At 36.7% G+C, this 19,770-nt stretch overlaps 1 protein-coding gene across 5 annotated transcripts in view; it reads right to left on the bottom strand.

Moving 5' to 3' along the window:
- LOC101352400 (N-deacetylase and N-sulfotransferase 4) overlaps window positions 1–19,770 on the bottom strand; it is a 493,510-nt gene that overhangs the window by 32,611 nt on the left and 441,129 nt on the right. For all 5 annotated transcript variants that reach the window (XM_004385892.2, XM_023740189.1, XM_023740187.1 and 2 more), the window contains one exon: window positions 15,925–16,107. In XM_004385892.2, coding sequence (XP_004385949.1) covers window positions 15,925–16,107 — 183 coding nt within the window. The remainder of the gene's footprint in view (window positions 1–15,924; window positions 16,108–19,770) is intronic.

Here is a 19,770-nt window from a genome sequence, read left to right as displayed (position 1 = left end):
GCCAGCCCAGGACTCTGAATGATCATGTAGATGTCTACCTGTTCTAGACTATTTGCCTGTATTTGGAAAGTGTATGAGGAAGAAATACATGTATGTCGTATTTAGCCACTGTATTTTTGAGCATCTTCATTGTAGCAACAATCTGTGCTCTAACTCAATGTGTTTCAAAGTACCTGTCCATGAGAAAACGAGGAGCTTGTGCTAGAATGTAAATCAATACACTGGTATAAGAAAAAAAAGAATTTAAGCTAAAGCAAATAGTTGTTTTATACTCTGACACAAGCTTTTAATTTCATGATGAATCAGCAGTACACGATTTGAGCCAGTCTACAGACATTACTTTGAGTAGCATTGCTCTTAGTTAACAATTACCAGCACCAACTCAGTGCCTCAACTATACTGTATTCATTATCACACAGTGCTCATCTTTAAAGAATTTCAAACTTTGAAGAATTTAATTTTCTGTGAAATGCTCTTATTCACCTCCAATTCACAGTAAAAAAAATTCCAACCATTTTAGCTCTAGCTAATATAAATCCATAGCTCTTTCCTGATTATTTTAGAGAAGCAGTGTAGCACATGAGCTCAGGAGAAAGAGTGCCTTGGTCTTAACAACTTTCCTCAATTTTCAGTGCCTCAGTTTCCTAATCTGAAAAATAATGATTAATAATACTTACCTCACATGGTTGCTGAGAGGATTAAATGAGTTAATATATTTTAAATGATTGAGTCATGTTGTACATAAGTGGGGGTGAATATTATTAGATTCCACATTAGCCCTTTCTTTTCCTTTGTCCATACCAAGTAGCCAACTGGAGCAAAAGAAAAATGGTAATCTTACAGACAGATTGGTTTACTGCAGGCGTACATCCCAAGAGCAGGCTTCCTGGTCCACTGTCAGAATGCACTTGCATCTAAGATGGCTGCCCCTCCACAGGAGAAATTTTATCTTACATGTTCAGATAACTAGGCTCTGGGATGTGTGAGTTACTTGGTAGGGAAATAGCTTGGCATTTCTTAGGTAGACTACAGGATATAGGCTGCTCCACCAGATGACCCAAAGACCCCTTTACAATCCTAATTGAGTTGGTTTCTAGGTAAATCTTGTTGTCTGGGTCCTGTAACTCAGCCAATATTGAATTTAGCACTTTTAGCACTTCTCATCAATCAGGACTCAACTCAAGTGTCACTCCATCCAGTAAGGTCCTCCTTGATGCCCATAGCCAAAAAATGGTTCTCACTCCTGTCTGTCTTCGATGGTTTCCTGTCGTATTTTTTTTATTGCATTTCAGTACCTGAGGTTATTCCATTCGTGTATATGTTTATAGTTATTCTATGTCAGCTAGAATGTAAGCTCTGCTAAGATGAGGCCTCTGTATATATTCTTCATTGCTAGAATCTAATACATAGGAGGTGCTTGATAAATGTTTATGGGCTGAATGACTGGTTTACTGACTAATTTACTTACCCCAGGCACAGTGAACACTTAGTAATAGACATAGATCATATTTTGATGTATGTTTACAAACTAACATAATATGAACTGTGTACAAATTTTGCTTCCAAAACTTCCACAAAAACTTATTCAGAGTCCCCAATCTGCCTCTCATGCAGGCACCAAAAGTTAATTCTTGCTGTTAACACACATCTTCATTACAGAATCGGAACACTGTTTGCCTCATATTACCAAATATCAGCTTCATTTGTAAAGAACGTGATCCCTAAACCATATTTTAGATTTTAAGTAATAGTCAGACAGTTAGGTGGGTATGAGGTATACTTATCAAGTCTCTCCACATATATCCTAGCAAATGTCAAATATCAGAGAAGGTGTTCGGTATTTACTCAGATGATGGTTTCTTTATGTTTACATAAAGCAGAAGAGCAAACTGACCAGTTATTCAGTGCAACTGTAGAAAGTCAAAGTCTTATTTGTGAAATCTTTCCCAGTTCTGTATGTTGAACTAAGCTACTTATCTTTGTTAATGCTTTACACATGTCTTTCTCATCCTAATTACTGCTTGCAAACTGGTGTAATTCAATGTTCACAGAAATAAGCAGATTCAGTGTCAAACTTGAAAAGAGTTTTCAGTGACTGTAATATACAGAACATGCTTAAACATGCCTCTATTTGCAAGACAGAGGTACTGGTTGTTTCTAGCTACACTTTCCCAGGAAGTGTAATAATAGGAGTTCTTAAACTATCAAAAAAATTACCTGGAATCTAAGATGTTACACAACCACTCATCTGTCAGTTTGTCCTCGTGTGGTGGCTTGCATGTTGCTGTGATGCTAGAAGCTATGCCACTGGTATTTCAAACACCAGCAGGGTCATCCATGGTGGACAGGTTTCAGTGAAGCTTCCAGACTAAGACAGACTAGGAAGAAGGACCTGGTGATTTACTTATTAAAAAATTGGCCAGTGAAAACCTTATGAATAGCAGCAGAACATCATCTGATATAGTGCCAGAAGATGAGCCCTTCAGGATGGAAGGGACTCAGAATACGACTAGGGAAGAGCTGCTTCCTCAAAATATAGTGGACCTTGGTGACATGGATACAGTAAAGCTTTTAGGACCTCCATGTGCTAATGTGGCACGACTCAAAATGAGAAGAAACAGCTGCAAACATCCATTAATAATAGGAAAGTGGAATGTACAAGTATGAATCTAAGAAAATTGGAAAGCATCAAAAATGAAATGGAATGCATAAACATCAATATCCTAGGCATTAGTGAGCTGAAATGGACTGGTATTGGCCATTTTGAATTGGTGTCATGGATTGAATTGTATCCCCCCAGAATATTTATCAAATTGGCTAGGCTATGATTCCCAGTGTTGTATGATTGTCCACCATTTTGTCATCTGACGTGATTTTCCCATGTGTTGTAAATTCTATCTCTATGATGTTAAGGAGGTGGGATTAGTGGCAGTTATGTTAATGGGGCAGGACTCAGTTTACAAGATTAGGTCGTGTCTTAAGCCAATCTCTTTTGAGATATAAAAGAGTGAAGCGAGTAGAAACATGGGTGACCTCATATCACCAAGAAACAAGAGCCAAGAGAATTGTGCATCCTTTGGACCTGGAGTTCCTGTGCTGAGAAGCTCCTTGACCATGGAAGATTGCTGACAAGGACCTTCTCCCAGAGCTGACAGAGAGAAAGCCTTCCCTTAGAGCTGGGACCCTGAACTCAGACTTCTAGCCTTCCAGACTGTGAGAGAATAAATTTTTCTTTGTTAAAGCTATGCACTTGTGGAATCTGTTACAGCAGCATTAGATAACCAAAGCACTGGGAATGACAAATTGATGAGGAATGGCGTTGCATTCATCATGAAAAAGAACATTTCGAGATGTAGTCTGAAGTACAATGCTGTCAATGCCTACAAGGACAACCAGTTTATATGACTATTATTCAAATTTACACACCAGCTGTTAATGCCAAAGATGAAGAAATTGAAGACTTTTACAATTTCCATAGTCTGAAATTGATCAAACACCCAGTCAAGATGCACTGATAATTATTGGTGATTGGGATGTGAAAGTTTGAATCAAAGATAAAGGATCAGTAGTTGGAAAATATGGCCTTGGTGATAGAAACATGACAGAATTTTGCAAGTCCAATAACCTGTTCATTGGAAATGCCATTTTTCAACAACATAACGGCAACTGTACACGTGGACCTCGCCTGACAAAATACACAGGAATCAAATTGACTACATCTTGCAAAGAGATGATGGTGCTCACGCAGAACCTGTACATAGACCAATATCATCAGTCAGAACAAGGCTAGGGGCTCACTGTGTAACAGGTCATCAATTACTCATATGCAAGTCAAGTTGAAGCTGAAGAAAATTAAAACAAGCCCATGAGAGCCAAAGTATGACCTTGAGTATATCCTACCTGAATTTAGAGACCATCTCAAGAATAGATTTGATGCATTGAACACCAGTGATGGAAGACCAGAAGATTTGTGGGATGACATCTAGGACATCATACTTGAAGAAAGCAAAAGGTCATTAAAAAGACAGGACAAAAGGAAAAGACCAAAATGGATTTCAGAAGAAACTCTGAAACTTGCTCTTGAACACAGAGTAGCTAAACTGAATGGAAGAAATGAAGAAGTAAAGAAGCTGAACAGAATATTTCAAAGGGTGGTTCAAGAAGACAAAGTAAAGTATTATAATGATGCGTGCCAAGATCTGGAGTTAGAAAACCAAAAGGAAAGAACATACTCCACATTTCTCAAACTGAAAGAACTGAAGAAAAAATCCAAGTCTCAAGTTGGAATTTAGAAGGATTCATTGTGCTAAATATTGAATGATGCAGAAAGTATCAAAAGAAGATGGAAGGAATATATACAAAGAGTCACTGTACCAAAAAGAATTAGTCGACGTTCAACCATTTCAGGAGGGAGCATACGATCAAGAACTGATGGTACTGAAGCAGTTCAAGCTGCACTGAAGGTATTGGTGAAAAACAAGGCTACAGGAATTTACTGAATACCAATTGAGATGTTTCAACAAACAGATGCAGCGCTGGAGATGCTTACTTGACTATGCCAAGAAATTTGGAAGACAGCTTCCTGGCCAATTGACTGGAAGAGATCTATATTTGTGCCCATTCCAAAGAAAAATGATCCAACAGAATGCAGAAATTATTGAACAACATCATTAATATCACACACAAGTAAAATTTTGCTGAGGATAATTCAAAAATGGTTAGAGCAGTACTTCGACATGGAACTGCTAGAAATTCAAGCCAGATTCAGAAGAGGATGTGGAACAAGAAATTGCTGATGTGACATGGATCTTGGCTGAAAGCAGAGAATTCCAGAAAGTTGTTTACCTGTATCTTATTGATTATGCAAAGGCACTGAACTGTGTGTATCATAACAAATTATAGATAACATTGTTAAGAATGGCAATTCCACAGCATGTAATTGTGATCATTCAGAACTTGTACCTAGACCAAGAGGCAGTCATTTGGACAGAACAAGGGGATACTTTGTGGTTTAAAATCAGGAAAGGTGTGCATAAGGCTTGTATCCTTTCACCATACTTATTCAATCTGTATGCTGAGCAAATAATCCGAGAAGCTGGACTATATGAAGGAGAACGTGGCATCAGGTTTGGAGGGAGACTCATTAACAACCTGGGATATGCAGATGACACCTGCATATGACACCATCTTGCTTGCTGAAAGTGAAGATGACTTGAACCACTTACTGATAAAGATCAAAGAATGCAGCCTTCAGTACGGATTACACCTCAACATAAAGAAAACAAAAATCCTCATGACTGGACCAATAAGTAACATCATGATAAATGGAGAAAATACTGAAGCTGTTAGGCATTTCATTTTACTTGGTTCTACAATCAATGCCCATGGAAGCAGCAGTCAAGAAATCAAAGGACGTATTGCATTGGGCAAGTCTGCTGCAAAAGACCTCTTTAAAGTGTTAAAAAGCAAAGATGTCATTTTGAGGACTAAAGTGCACCTTACCCAAACCATGGTATTTTCAATTGCCTCATATTCATGGGAAAGCTGAATAATGACTAAGGAAGACCAAATAAGAATTTATGTCCTTGAATTATGGTGTTGCTGAGGAATACTGAAAATACTATGGACTGTCTGAAGAATGAACAAATCTGTCTTGGAAGAAGTAATGCCAGAATGCTCCTTAGAAGAGAGGGTGATGAGACAGGTATTTTGGACATGTTATCAGGAGGGACCAGTACCTGGAGAAGGACATCTTTGTTGGTAAAGCAGAGGGTCAGTGAAAAAGAGAAAGACACTCAACAAGATGGACTGACACAGTGGCTGCAACAATGGGCGCAGACATAGCAGTGATTGTGAGGATGGTGCGGGATCGGGCAGTGTTTCCTTCAGCTGTGCATAGGGTTGCTATGAGTCGCAAGTGACTGGATGACACCTAAGAATAACAACAAGATGTTACAATACTTGCTGTTTCTTATGTTTTTATTAATAACAATTTAATTTACCTTACATTAGCTCAGTTTTTCCTGTCTATATTGTACAGTGGTGACATTTATGTACCTCAGTCTAGGCCGGTTGTCTTTCTATAAATTTCACTCCTTCTATGTTATGCTATTTTAGAGCTTTCCAAATACCCAGATTTCTTGGCATGTTTTCTTGGCATGTTTTCCCTTTTGTCTGTTAATCACAACTTTACTAACAGGGTGTTCAGCTTCCCTATTTTATATTCTGTTTAGATTTTTCCTGTGCTGACTTTCTTATATTGTCTGAACATTTGAATGACAGGAAACGTAATATGTAACTTTTACTAATCACTTTCTGTATTCCAGGCACTTGCTTGACTTACGTTATTTCTAATCCTCACAGCAACCCAGCCAGACAGGTATTTTTATCACTTATTTATAGCTGAGGGAGCTGAGATGCAAGGTGTTTTATTTAGGGCTTGCTGAAGGTCACACAGAAAGTTAGTTGCAAATTTAGAATTCAAACCTGGGCTTTTCTTTACAGTTAAATTGTGTTTGTATGTGTACATGTGAGTGTGGGTGCATTTAAGTATGTGTGTGTAAAGTTTTTGGCAATAATTATAAAGATCAAAAGGTCTTCTCAAGAAAAGCAAAACATTTTCCTGCACATTCATCTTTGTTCTATTGATACTCTTTCAACTTAAAAAATTAGAAAATAACAAAACAATTATCTTCCTTGTCAGTCTTCTCCAATCTGATGGTTCTCTGAATATCTGAAACCACAATAAACAGAAATTTACTGTTTTCAGTATTTCGGACATTAGATATATTAAAACACTGAAAAAGGAATTCAGTTAAAGTAGGAGATGTGCTTTTAGGCAGCTATGGCTACAGCGCCAGTCTAGAGAAATACACGCAATTAGCTCTCACACAGGTAAAAGGGGGTACAGGTGGATTTTGTAGTTGGAATGTATGATGTGGGAGATTTACCTTTAAGTAGACATAATTATGGTGTACAGAAGATTCCCTGGACAAAACTGAGAAAGAGCAGTAAAATCTGATTAAATAATTTTACTTAAGGGGATCTGAGCACCCAGATATGTCCTGTCCAATTAATTCAAAATTGCAAATTAACAATTAAGCTGAAAATGTGGATTTTATAACATCATACCACTTACCTTATCCTGAAGTCCATATTTTTATAGAATATGTGAAAATAACTTTTGTTCTCATTAAGCCTAATTATTTCAAGCCTACACTGTCATTCTCTACTTTTAAAACTTGCTTTGTTCATCTTTCTTCCACATCCTTCACTGCCAGGGCTTCTGTGGATTATTACCAGGTCATGTGCCCGCTCCAGATAACTAGGACATATCTGGAGTTATTAGTTCAAACTTTAAAAACAGCCAGTGCTCACAGAGGAAGAACTATTTGGTTACATACAAATATTCCGGAGGTTATTGGTTTCCCCTCTGCTTGTTCTGCTGTTCAGACCACCATTTAAAGAAGAACGCTATGAAATATGAAAGGTGTATTTTTTAAATTCTTTTCCTGTCTTTCTTGTCATGTTTTACAACTTCATCTGCTTATTATGTTTGCCTTGTCCATGCCAAACAAAATCCTCTTCCAAGCCTATTTTATACAGGCTGGTGACTTTGAATTTTTTGTCTCTTAATGTCATTTAACGCTAAATACAATTCATGAACACTGATGAACAATTTTAGTAGGCTAGGGATGCATCAGTGGAGCTTCTAGACTAAGACAGACTAGGAAGAAAGGCCTGGCAATCTACTTCCAAAAATTAGCCAATGAAAACCCTATGGATCACAACAGAATATTGTACTTTATAGTGCTAGAAGATAAGCCTCTGAAGTTGGAAGGTACTAAAATACACAGCGTTCTCAACAATGGACTCAAACATATCAACAATTGTGAAGATGGTGCAAGACTGAGCAAGGTTTTGTTCTGTTGTTCATGGGGTCGACATGAGTTGGAGCCTACTCAGTGGCAACTAACAACAATGGGGATGTGTAATCTCAATACTTCCATCAGCAACTCTTTATGGAGAGACTCTGAGACAGACACCATCTTTACAAGATTCCAACTCTACTTGTGTGATTTGTAAACCCATCCAGTTCCTCCACTCCTCAGGAAAGCCTCTCCTTTCCGAGTACACTGATCCATAATGTGTGCTTTGTCCAAAGAACTCCGGTAGCACTTAATCGTCTGACTCTTTCTCACATTCTTCTACCAAAGTGCCCTGGATTACGGAGGAACATAAATGCTAACATCTGGGGGATGAGTGGAGCGAGGCCTGTGGTTCTGTGTGGGTCTGAGGTTATAGTACCAAGGTTTTTGTTTAAAGCACAAAGCACATCATTATCTTAATGATCTGTGCATTCTACATCATATTATTCCCATGTTTATTTAAATAAACTAATACTATTGGCATTTTTTCCCTGAAATATTTTCATAGTAAAATGAACCCCTGGAGGAAGTGGTATGTTTACTCTGTAGCTCTGAGTATTTTCAAACAGATTACTGCACACTTCTGCACGTAATATATTATTATTTGTGGTCTTATGCGTACACTATCATAGAACATATAGATAGTCAACTTCTAAGTGAAATAAACTATATATTTAAAATTCCTACTAATTGGTTGGTCTAAAAGAATGTTATTCATTCATAGTATGATATTAAAGTTATCAGATATTATTTAAGGCACACACAAAAATCAGGAGTTTTTTTGGCTATAATTGGATGAAGTATTCAAATATGTTTGTTTATGATGATTATGATTCAGAAAGTATGAAAGTATTGTAATTGTATTTTATTCTACTTCTTAGGGATCTATCTGGAAGTTTTTCCATGACCAAATCATAGTAAGTTGCTTGTGTGGAGATTTGACATTTGACAAGAACTTATTTGCAACTGATTGGCAGGAAAAGAAAAATCTATGACTTAAGCTAACATTTTTGGATGTCAGAATGTCTGACAGCCTTGTATAATCAAAACAGTGAAGTGTGCTTCATTGTAAATTAAATAATTAAAATCATGAGAAACTATCTACATATTTGGGAAGCATCTCTGAGGGGTTTAAATAACATATTGTTGCTGAGTTAAGAAGAGAAATGTAATGTAATCAGTTGCTGTCGATTCTGACTCATGGCGACCCCATACGTGTCTACTGGAATTGCTCTCCATAGAGTTTTCAACGGTTACTTTTTCAGAAATTGATCACCAGATCTTTCTTCCGAAGTGCCTCTGGGTAGACTTGAACCTTCAACTTTTCTGTTAGCGGTCAAGCACCTCAACCATTTGCACCACCCAGGGACTCCAGAGTGTAACATAGTAGAATATAAATTCAAATTTTGATTAGGAAAAAGTACTTAAGATAAAATGAAGTACATGCATTTACTGTGTCATCTGCAAAGGAATAAAAACCATACTAGATATTTCACTGGTATCTTAGTTACCTAGTGATACTGTGATATAAATCCACAAGTGGGTGGCTTTAACAACAGAAATTTATTGTCTTACTGTTCTAGAGGCTAAAAGTCCAAATCAGGGTCTTGGCCATGTACGTTTCTTTTGTTTAATCTTTAATCTTTATGGGTCAGTATTTTTTTCATCACTTCACTTCCATCATCAGAACCTGTAGCTGGTTGCTCCTTATTGTCTATCAAATCCACAATACTCTGGCTACCTCCAGAGCTTTCCCTCTAACTTGTATCTGTTACTCAAGATTATCTCCCATTACATTGCTATTCTTCTCTGAGGAAAAAAAACTTCCACTTCTATTGTCCTTTGTACATACACACCTCTGATTTTGCTTATTCTGTCTTGAATCTTCTAATGACAGGGACTATGGTGCCATTTTAGGTTCTAGGGATACGAGCATGAATAAACATAGTCTCTCCCTTGAAGATGTGTGTAAGCTGGAATATGACCAACAAAATGTCTGTAATACTGTATGGAAAGTGCAATAGTAGAGTCATAATAAGGTGTAGAGTGGTAATAGAGAAGAATGAATATGAAGACAGATTTATAACATATCATTTTGATCACATAAGAAGGAGCTGTTATGGCTTGGAAGTTCCATGAAGACAAGGACCTTCCTTTTTATTAGGTCCAGTTAACAACCAGTTGCTGTCGAGTCAACTCCAACTCATGGCAACAGCGTGTGTGTCAGAGTAGAACTATGCTCTATAGGGTTTTCAGTGGCTAAGTTTTTAGAAGTAGATTGCAAGGCCTTTCTTCCCAGGTACCTCTAGGTGGATCAAACTTCCAACCTTTCAGTTAGCTGCTGAGCACATTAACTGTACAACCCAGAGAGTCCTTTAACTACATTAAAAAAAAAATAAAACCCATTGCTGTCAAGTCAATTTCAACTCATAGCAACCCTATAGGACAGAGTAGAACTGCCCTCATAGGGTTTCCAAGGAGCACCTGTTGGATTTGAACTGCCAACCTTTTGGTCAGCAGCCGAGCTCTTAAGCCCTGTGCCACCAGGGCTTGTAGGTACTTCAAAAGTATAGGCTGAATAAATTCACATTTTCCACATCATCAAAAAACCAAACCAGTTGCCATCTAGTCGATTCTGACTCTTGGTGACCCCATGTGTGTCAAACAAGAACTGTGCTGCATAAAGTTTGCAAAGGCTGTGATCTCTCCTAAGCATATCTACAGGCTTTTTGTTCAAAGTCACTTGGCTTATTAGGGACAAGTCAGGAATAAAGCCCAGGTTTTCTTATTCCTTATCCAGTGCAGTTTCAACCACAAGAAGTTCGTGGTTTTACACTTAGAAAACTAAATTTACTTCTATCATCAACTCTCTCTGTAGAATAAAATTTTAGGGTTACCTCTTTACTTCAGAAGAGTTCAACTTGTCCCTAATAAGCCAAGAGGCTTTGAACAAAACACTCTACCTCACCAGGTGTTACTGATATCATCTTTAAGATGAAAAAGATGAGCTAGATATCTCTAACTTCTTCTCTTGCTCTTACGGTCAGTAATTCTGTGTGTCAGCACTCATTCATTCCCACAACAGGCACATAATAGAACCTACTATGTGTATGTCACTAGAGCCTGTGATTTGTTTATGTCTCAGACATTCAGACGTCATCATTCCTAAACTGGGGCTGAATGCTCTGGCAGCTAGAATCAACAAAGGTGCTAACCACATAAGGTTAGCATACTGTGATTTACTTTCTTACTTCTTTAACCCTGGAGACCTTAGCATGGAAAGACAGAAACAACAGCTCTTTGAGCATTCCCCTGTTCACAGGTGTAAACAGGAATCCACATCATGCTTGGCGTGTTTGATGATAGTGAAACTCTGGAGTGACTGAGAGAAGATTGAGACTGAGCTAACCTGACACCTTGAGAGCTTAAAAGCATCGATTAGTGAATGTGCAAGAATTTGACCTTCCAATTGCCTCCATATTGTGGTTTCGATTTCTAAAATAAGAGTTAAAAAAAAGAAAAAGGAAATTCTATGCCTTCGTGCTTTGTAGTGATTATTCTACCAACACAATAAGGGCCATGAATTATACTCACAAGTATAACTGTAAAATTCTTTCCCACCAGGGACTAAATGAAGAGGATATGCTCCCAGGATAGCATTCCATGTCCGTCACCAGCATTCATTCCCGTATTAAACAGATTTGGAAGAATCAAATTCCAGTGAGGAAACCACAAACACATTTTGTATTATACTTGCCATGCCGCCCATTGGCAGATATTCATATTGCACTTTTTAATTAGGTGACAAAGCAACTTCCAAATGTACGGTCCTTGGTGCTAATGAAAATTTACATAAGAAACCAAAGGAAATTAAATAGATGCCAAGATTATCACTTTGCACTTTTTCTATTTGTGGTAATAAAAAAGTGTGAATTAGAAATCTAAGAAAAATAACTGTTGACTTAACTTTTCTAAAAATGAAATACACTAAGAAATCTTGTTTATAAATACAAAATGATACCTTAACATGTCATTTTGACAATATATAATAAGGACAGAGGCTTGTATTATTTATTTACTTTATAGGGATTTGAAAAATAGACCATAAAACATTTATCACTGAATGTTAGTTATGCTTATGTATTTTTTGTAAAACTAATTCAAGCTGTGTAAAGGAAATGATTACAATACTTATAGCTGTTTTGTTTCCTATTATAAATATAATAATATGAGAAAAGAGATAATCGTGAGAGAAGAGAACTCAGAAAGGACCATTCACTTTATATTTACTTCATTACTTTCAGTTTTTTGGACGTTAACTCAGGACTGACAAAGTTTATTAGAATTGCTGCAATGAGTCAACCGTTCTCAAAATCTCGTGTATAATTCCTTCCTCTACGTATCTGCTCTTCTGTTTTCTGTTCTTTACTTTCCTACTTAAATGTATTTGACTATGTATGACACTTTGGTTAATGGGAAATGTTTGCAACTTTTATTTAATTTATCTGTTGTAAAAATCATAAAAATGATATAATTCATATGATAGCAAAAGGAGTCATTTAGTAAAAAAAAATTACTCTTGAGACTGATTTAAATATTCATATAATAAGCTGTGGAAACCCTGGTGGTGCAGTGATTAAGTGCTATGGCTACTAACCAAAAGGTTGGCAGTTCGAATCTACCAGGTGCTCCCTGGAAGCTCTATGGGGCAATTCTACTCTGTTCCTATATGGTCGCTATGAGTTGGAATTGACTTGATGGCAACGAGTTATAATAAGGTATATTCTGATAATATATGTAAATTATTAAACTAATATAAATTAAAACTCACAATAAAAAATAATCTTTATGAAGCCTCTACTGATTAATTCTACCTGATATTAACAACTTCCTAGGAAGTTACCTTTATGATGCTATTCAAAATTAAAATGATCAGCATTTGCAAGTATTTTATTTGTCTATGTATGTGTTCTTCTGTCTTTCAGTGACATATATCTCTAAAGAACAGTCCCATTTTCTGTTTTTAATGTTCATTTATACACCCCAATCAGCCAGTATAGTATTGTATATTTAACAAATACCCAATCAATATTTAGAGCCATCATGTCAACCAAATCATACTGAATTAGGTATCTTTCCTTATATTCAGTAATAACAAAAGTGAACAATGTCACTGATATCCAAAAAGTATCAAGAAATACAATTCTTCATTAAAAAGAGAAGCTTTTTTTTTCTTCTTCAAAGGAAAAAAAAAAGTAGGGCTTGGTTCTATTGACTGATTCCTTATATGTCAGATGTTTGAAACCTTTGTTGATCAGTCTGTCTGCTTTTTATTAATTTATTGTACTACACATTATAGACATCTCAGAAATAAACGTGTGAGAAAAAAATTGACTCACTATCAATGAGTTATTTACTTTATAATAGTGCGTGGACATTTTTTAGTAACTACTTTTATGTGAGGAGCCCTGGTGGTGCAGTGGTTAAGCACTAGGCTCCTAACCTAGCTAGGTGGTGGTTTGAACCCACCAGCTGCTCTGCAGGAGAAAGATGTGGTAATCTGCTTCCATAAAGATTGTAGCCTTGGAAGCTCTATGGGGCAGTTCTGCACTGCCCTATAGGGTTGCTATGAGTCGGAATCAACTGCACAACCAAGGGTTTACTATTTATGTTACACAATGCTTTGCCCTTATGAAATTCAACATCTTGTTAGTGTAACTCTACATACTCATAATAACTATGTCTCTATCCCTGGGTGGTGAAAACAGTTAACACACTCAGCTGCTAACCGGAAGTTTGTAGTTTTGAGCCTTCCCAGGCCTGGGAAGAAAGAATTGTTGATCTACTTCTGAAAAATTGTTGTGTGTGCTGTCGAGTTGACTCCAACTCATAGTGACCCTATAGTGCAGAGTAGAACTACCCCATGAAGTTTCCGAGGTTGTAAATTTTTATGGAAGCAGACTGCCGCATCTTTCTCCCTCAGGGAAAGACACTGCCAACATTTTGGTTAACAGCACTTTAACACTGTGCCACCAGGGCTTCTATGGAGCACAGTTCTACTATGACAGAATGACAGAACTGACTCAACGGCAACTGGTGGTGGTGGTGGTGGATCTGTCTGTTTATCTATGTATTTATCTATCTAACTTATATACCAAACATGTAAAAGGTCAAATAGCTAATTGTTAAGGTTATGTATTTAGAATTTTATAAGAATTTTGTGTTATGTAATGCAACATAAACACAAATGGTAAAGAGCTGCTGAAGAAATTACCAGAATAAGGTATGATTTACTGTAGTATCAGTTGTTTTGGGGTTTTTTTTTTTTTTTTTTTTTGCAGTTATCGTCATTTTCTTTTTTTTTTTATTGTTGTACTTTAAGTGAAAACTTACAATTCAAGTTAGTCTCGCATACAAAAAATTTATGCATACACTGTTATGTGACCCTAATTGCTCTCCCTATACTGTGACAGCACACTCCTCCTTTCCACCCCTGATTTCCCGTGTCCATTCAACCAGCTCCTGACCCTCGCTGCCTTCTCATCTCACCTCTGGACAGGAACTGCCCATTTAGTCACATGTATGTACTTGAGCTAAGAAGCACACTCTTCAAGAGTATCATTTTATGTCCCATAGTCCAGTCTAATCTTTGCCTGAAGAGTTGGCCTAGGGAATGGTTTTAGTTCTGGGTTGATAGAGAGTCTGGGGACCATGCTTTTTGGGGTTCCTCCAGTCTCAGTCAGACCATTAAGTCTGGTCTTTTTACTAGAATTTGAGTTCTGCACCCCGCTTTTCTTATGCTCCATCAGGAACTCTCTGTTGTGTTCCCTGTCAGGGTGGTCGTTGGTGGTAGCCGGGCACCATCTAGTTCTCTGTAATATTCAGTGTGAAAACACATTTTGAAACATATGAGAGATAATACTAATGAATAAGAATAAGAAAGAACAACTCCCTCCTACTTTGAGAGAAAATACTGTAATATTGTATTTTATTCTTCTTTGTATTCCCTAGAACAAGTATCCTTGTTTTACACATAGCAGGTGCTCAATAAATATGTGTTAGATGAGTTCCTAACTGTATAGACAGAGAATGGCATATAACATGACTTATGGAGTAAAGAGAAACAAATAGTTTTGAGGAAAGGGGAAAGGAGTGTAAAAAGTCTGTTTCACAGTGATTTCTCATTAATGATGATGCTACTTCCCTACTGACTACTTAGCAGGGGACCATCTGATCTACTCTCTGCAGCCAGTTTATTGATTGTGTGGGTCGATGTATTTGCATGCATAAAGAACCAAGAAAGTGGAAGGCAGCATTTTCCTACATAACAGCTAAGAAGCAGATAGTCTACATTTGATGCATCCAGGATGAGTGGCCCCCATGTGAAGTTGAATTATTTGTAAAAGCAGTACTAAAACTGACAATTCTCTCTTTGATCAGTAGATCTAAGCCTAGTGAAAGATCAGTTAGATTTAAAGAAAACTGAAGACACATTAAAGGTATATTAAAATCTATGTGAACACAAGGTAAACACTGCATTTCCTTTTTCATATACATCTTCTGTATTCTACACATAAATATCAGTGCCTAGTTATAAGATCTTAGATTATCATGTATCTTGATTTTCTATCTTCCTAGACATCCAATGTTCAAATATTTTACTGCTAGTTGATGCTTACCATAAATGCAAGTCAAAATGATTAGCTCAGAGAAGACATCCACAATAAATCAACATCCTCAATTCAAAATTTCCAAATCGACCAGCCAACAAGCCAACCAACCAAAAACAAATTTTAAAAAAGACACAAATATTTAATCCATAAAACAAAACAAAAAAAAAATTCTTTTTGAAGAAGAGAACGAAGTTATTGGATAACAAAGATGTTTGTATTAAATACTGGTCTTAATGTCTCCAGCAGAGTACCTAACACAAATTGGGCATTCACAAATTGCAAGTTTTTTTTCTTCCATCCCAGAAGAGAATGTTTTCTGTTACCTGCCAGAGAGGGTCTTTCTGCTCCGGGAAGAGCTCAAAGTACTTGCGGGCCAGTTGCACTGGAGGCAGAGTCTGCAATCTGAGGTTGGTCCAGCTCTGCACGAAGTTGGCCAGATTCACAAAGGTGTATAATCCTAGGCGGTCATTCCCGTAGTTTGACAAATGCGTCATGAAAATGCTGATCTGAAAGATAAGTAAAAATGACCTTATGATGGCATGTGCTTAAATCTTTAAAGTGGCAGTACAAGCTCTAGGCAGTACCTCACCTCACCTTGGAAATTCATGAAAAGTAGAATTATCTTTTTTAGTTGGGAAGCCACAAGTTTGATTTCAATTTCAAAATCTATTACTCGCTCTTGAAATTAAAATTGAAACTGAGATTGACATTCCCTCTCTGTTCCTCAAAAATACAGTATTATTTTCTATATCAGTTTTTTTCCCTACTGTAGAATCAACTCATCAAATCCAATAATTCAGAAAGTTCCAGAGCAGTGAGGAACCAGAGTTAGACAAGTTCTACAATTAAGCAATTGTTCTCCATCTTTTCTAGCGTAGATACGTATCTATATTAAAACGGAATGAGACTCAAAGAAGTTTGTTTCTTTGTGGGCTAATGCAAATCTTTTCCTGCAATAAAGAAATTGTTAATGCTTACACAAAAACTGGTTACATTTAGCCTAAAACTCTTTTATACTCATTAATCTTTTTACAGTTTGTCAAACCTCAATATTAACTTTGAAAATATAATGGCATTTCAGTGTTGTTCTTTCATGGATCAGAAACTAGGGAAAAGTGAAATCTAGCTTAGTTTCCCTTGAAATAGCAACTAAAACTTTGAATGTAATTATAGACATACTCTAATATACAATCCATCAGATACTGCAGCTGGGATTAAGAAATACTAAATATAGGAGAAATTGCATAATCTTGATCTAAATTGCAGAGATTATTTATGCAACTGATAAAAGGGGGCTTGTTGTTTTCTACTGAAAAAGCATTTTACCTCTGTTCCTCAATCTCATATTATTTTCACATACAAATATTTCAAAAATTTATTTTATTACTTAATTATTTAGATCTACAGCTATCTCAGAGCAACCCAAATATTATAACCAAGTACTTCATTAACTTCATTAGAAAAGTATAATGTTACAAATCATCACATTGAAACAAATATAATATGTGAAACTGAATAGAAAAACAATGTGCAGCCATCAGTATATAGAAGAAAAGGCAAGTGCCTCTGGCTAGTGCTTTCTGTGAATGTTCACGGACTCTTCTGTGAAGGGTTTATGTTTTATGATGTGGTTATTTAGTTCTGCTGTTTAGGAAGTAAAACTGGGTTTGTAGTAACCCTTGCAGTATGATTTTCATTGCAGCCTGGTTATAATTGTTAGCCATGCAGTAAACGTTATACTCCAGGACTTTTTTTCTCAAGACCTAATGTGTCATTGGATAACTGCAAATGCCCAAAGAGAAAGCACTTTATCTTAAAAATAATAGAAACAGTAGGTTATACTGAATTTAAAACACAATACTCTGGCAAGACATTATCAGTGAAAGATATCAAGTTCATTGTTTGAATGCCCGTTTCACTTTGGAAAAAAAACACTTGCTTTCTACGTGTTATACTAGAATACAGAAAAGGAGTCTCTGAGGAAAGCCTATTAAAACTATTAGAGATACTTTTAACCACAGGAAAAGGTGGAGAGGAGAAGATGAGAGTTTGGTCCATTGCCCTTAGTAACACTAAACTACATAAAATAATATCTAAAAAATCACTTAGTCCTACTGTGTGCTAGGCATGATTCTAAACCTTTTACATATATGAAGTGAATAAATTCTCATAACAATATTATGAGGTAGGTACTATTATTGTCCCCATCTACAGATGAAGAAACTGAGGCACTGAGCAGTTAATTCCCAACTCCCACATCTAGTTAGTGGCAGAGCTGTATGATCAAAAGTATGATTTACAACTCCAACACATGATATTCCTGACACATTCACCCAAACATTTTTATGCGCTGAATTTGATAGCCATCATTTTTTGGGCGGAAAGAAAGAAAAAGAGCATCTTTCCACAGAAGAAAGTGAAAAAATATATCTGTGAGTATTATCTTGGCAATGTAAAGTTTTTCTTTTAAATTAGAATGACAGAAGATAAATTATTTTTGGAATATTAAATAAAATCTTTTAAGACAATGATTTATAACATTGGAAAGAATATTACTGACAGACTGGAAATTTATCCTTGAAGACTATATCACCCCTATCATATTTCTAGTCAGGAGAGGTATGCATCAGGATTGTATCCTTTCACCATCCCTATTCAATCTGTATGCTGAGCAAGTAATCTGAGAAGCTGGACTACTTGAAGAAGAACGGGGCATCAGGATTGGAGGAAGACTCATTAACAACCTGCGTTATACAGATGACACAATCTTGTTTGCTGAAAGGGAAAAGAACTTGAAGCACTTACTGACGAAGATCAAAGACCACAGGCTTTAGTATGGACTACACCTCAACATAAAGACAAAAGTCCCCACAACTGGACCAATAGGCAACATCATGATAAATGGAGAGAAGATTGAAGTTGTCAAGGATTTCATTTTACTTGGATCCACAATCAACACCCATGGAAGCAGCAGTTAAGAAATCAAAAGACACATTGCACTGGGCAAATCTGCTGCAAAAGACCTGTTTAAAGTGTTGAAAAGCAAAGACATCACCTTGAAGACTAAGGTACACCGACCTAAGCCATGGTATTTTCAGTCACATCATACGCATGCGAAAGCTGGACAATAAATAAGGAAGAGCGAAGAGGAATCAAAGCCTTTGAATCATGCTGTTGGCAAAGAATATTGAATATACCATGGACTGCCAAAAGAATGAACAAACCTGTCTTGGAAGAAGTACAACCAGAATACTCCTAGAAGGAAGGATGGTGAGATTATGTCTTACATACTTTGGGTATGTTGTCTGGAAGGATCAGTCCCTGGAGAAGGACATCATGCTTGGTGAAGTAGAGGGTCCGCGAAAAAAGAGGAAGACCCTCAGCTAGATGGATTGACTGAGTGGCTGCAACAATGGGCTCAAGCATAACAAAGACTGTGAGCATGGTGCAGGACTGGGCAGTGTTTTGTTCTGTGCTATGAGTTGGAACCAACTCGATGGCACCTAACAACACAACAATCATATTTCTCGTCCATTTCCCCACTCCCATACCTCGTTTGTAGCCAAAGTGTTTTATTCTAAAAGTCAAAAAGAGAAAGTCTATTTTAAAGAATATTATTTACACTGCTTGTTTAGATGGAAGTTTAAAATAAATTCCCCAAGAGTTAGTTGATATAATGCTTTTACTTGAAATTCATGCAGAATCATTTGAATAAGTTCAGGGTATATATGACACTGGTTTTTACATTGAACACTCTCTCTCTCCCCCATAAGCACTTTTATCTCGACTAGGAAGTGCCCTCTTGGCATGACTTAATTACAGAGTTTCTAGAACATAACATGGTATCAGTAGTTGATGACCATATAATTGCAATTGTTGTCATGAGAACTTCTTTATAATCATCACAAAATAATACGCACTTGATCCCAATAAGTATGCATTTATCTTATGTCACTACTGTAATTAAGAAATAAGCAGTATAAGTAGCGTGTTTCAGGATAATTATAGTTTCCCAGGACTGAAATTATTATGAAAAACCAGGCTGCAGGCTGAATGCCCGAAGAAATATAACGTCCTAGAAATCTACCACCTGCCATCTAAAGTTATTTTAATATGAAACTTTAAGACATCTGTGAGTGTCTAATGTCTGATAAAATTATAAACAAAAA

The sequence above is a fragment of the Trichechus manatus genome, unplaced genomic scaffold, assembly GCF_000243295.1.
Source record: "Trichechus manatus latirostris isolate Lorelei unplaced genomic scaffold, TriManLat1.0 scaffold00150, whole genome shotgun sequence".
NCBI lineage: Eukaryota > Metazoa > Chordata > Mammalia > Sirenia > Trichechidae > Trichechus > Trichechus manatus.
The sequence above is the reverse complement of the archived record's forward strand: the minus strand, read 5'-3'. Positions and strand labels throughout refer to the sequence as shown.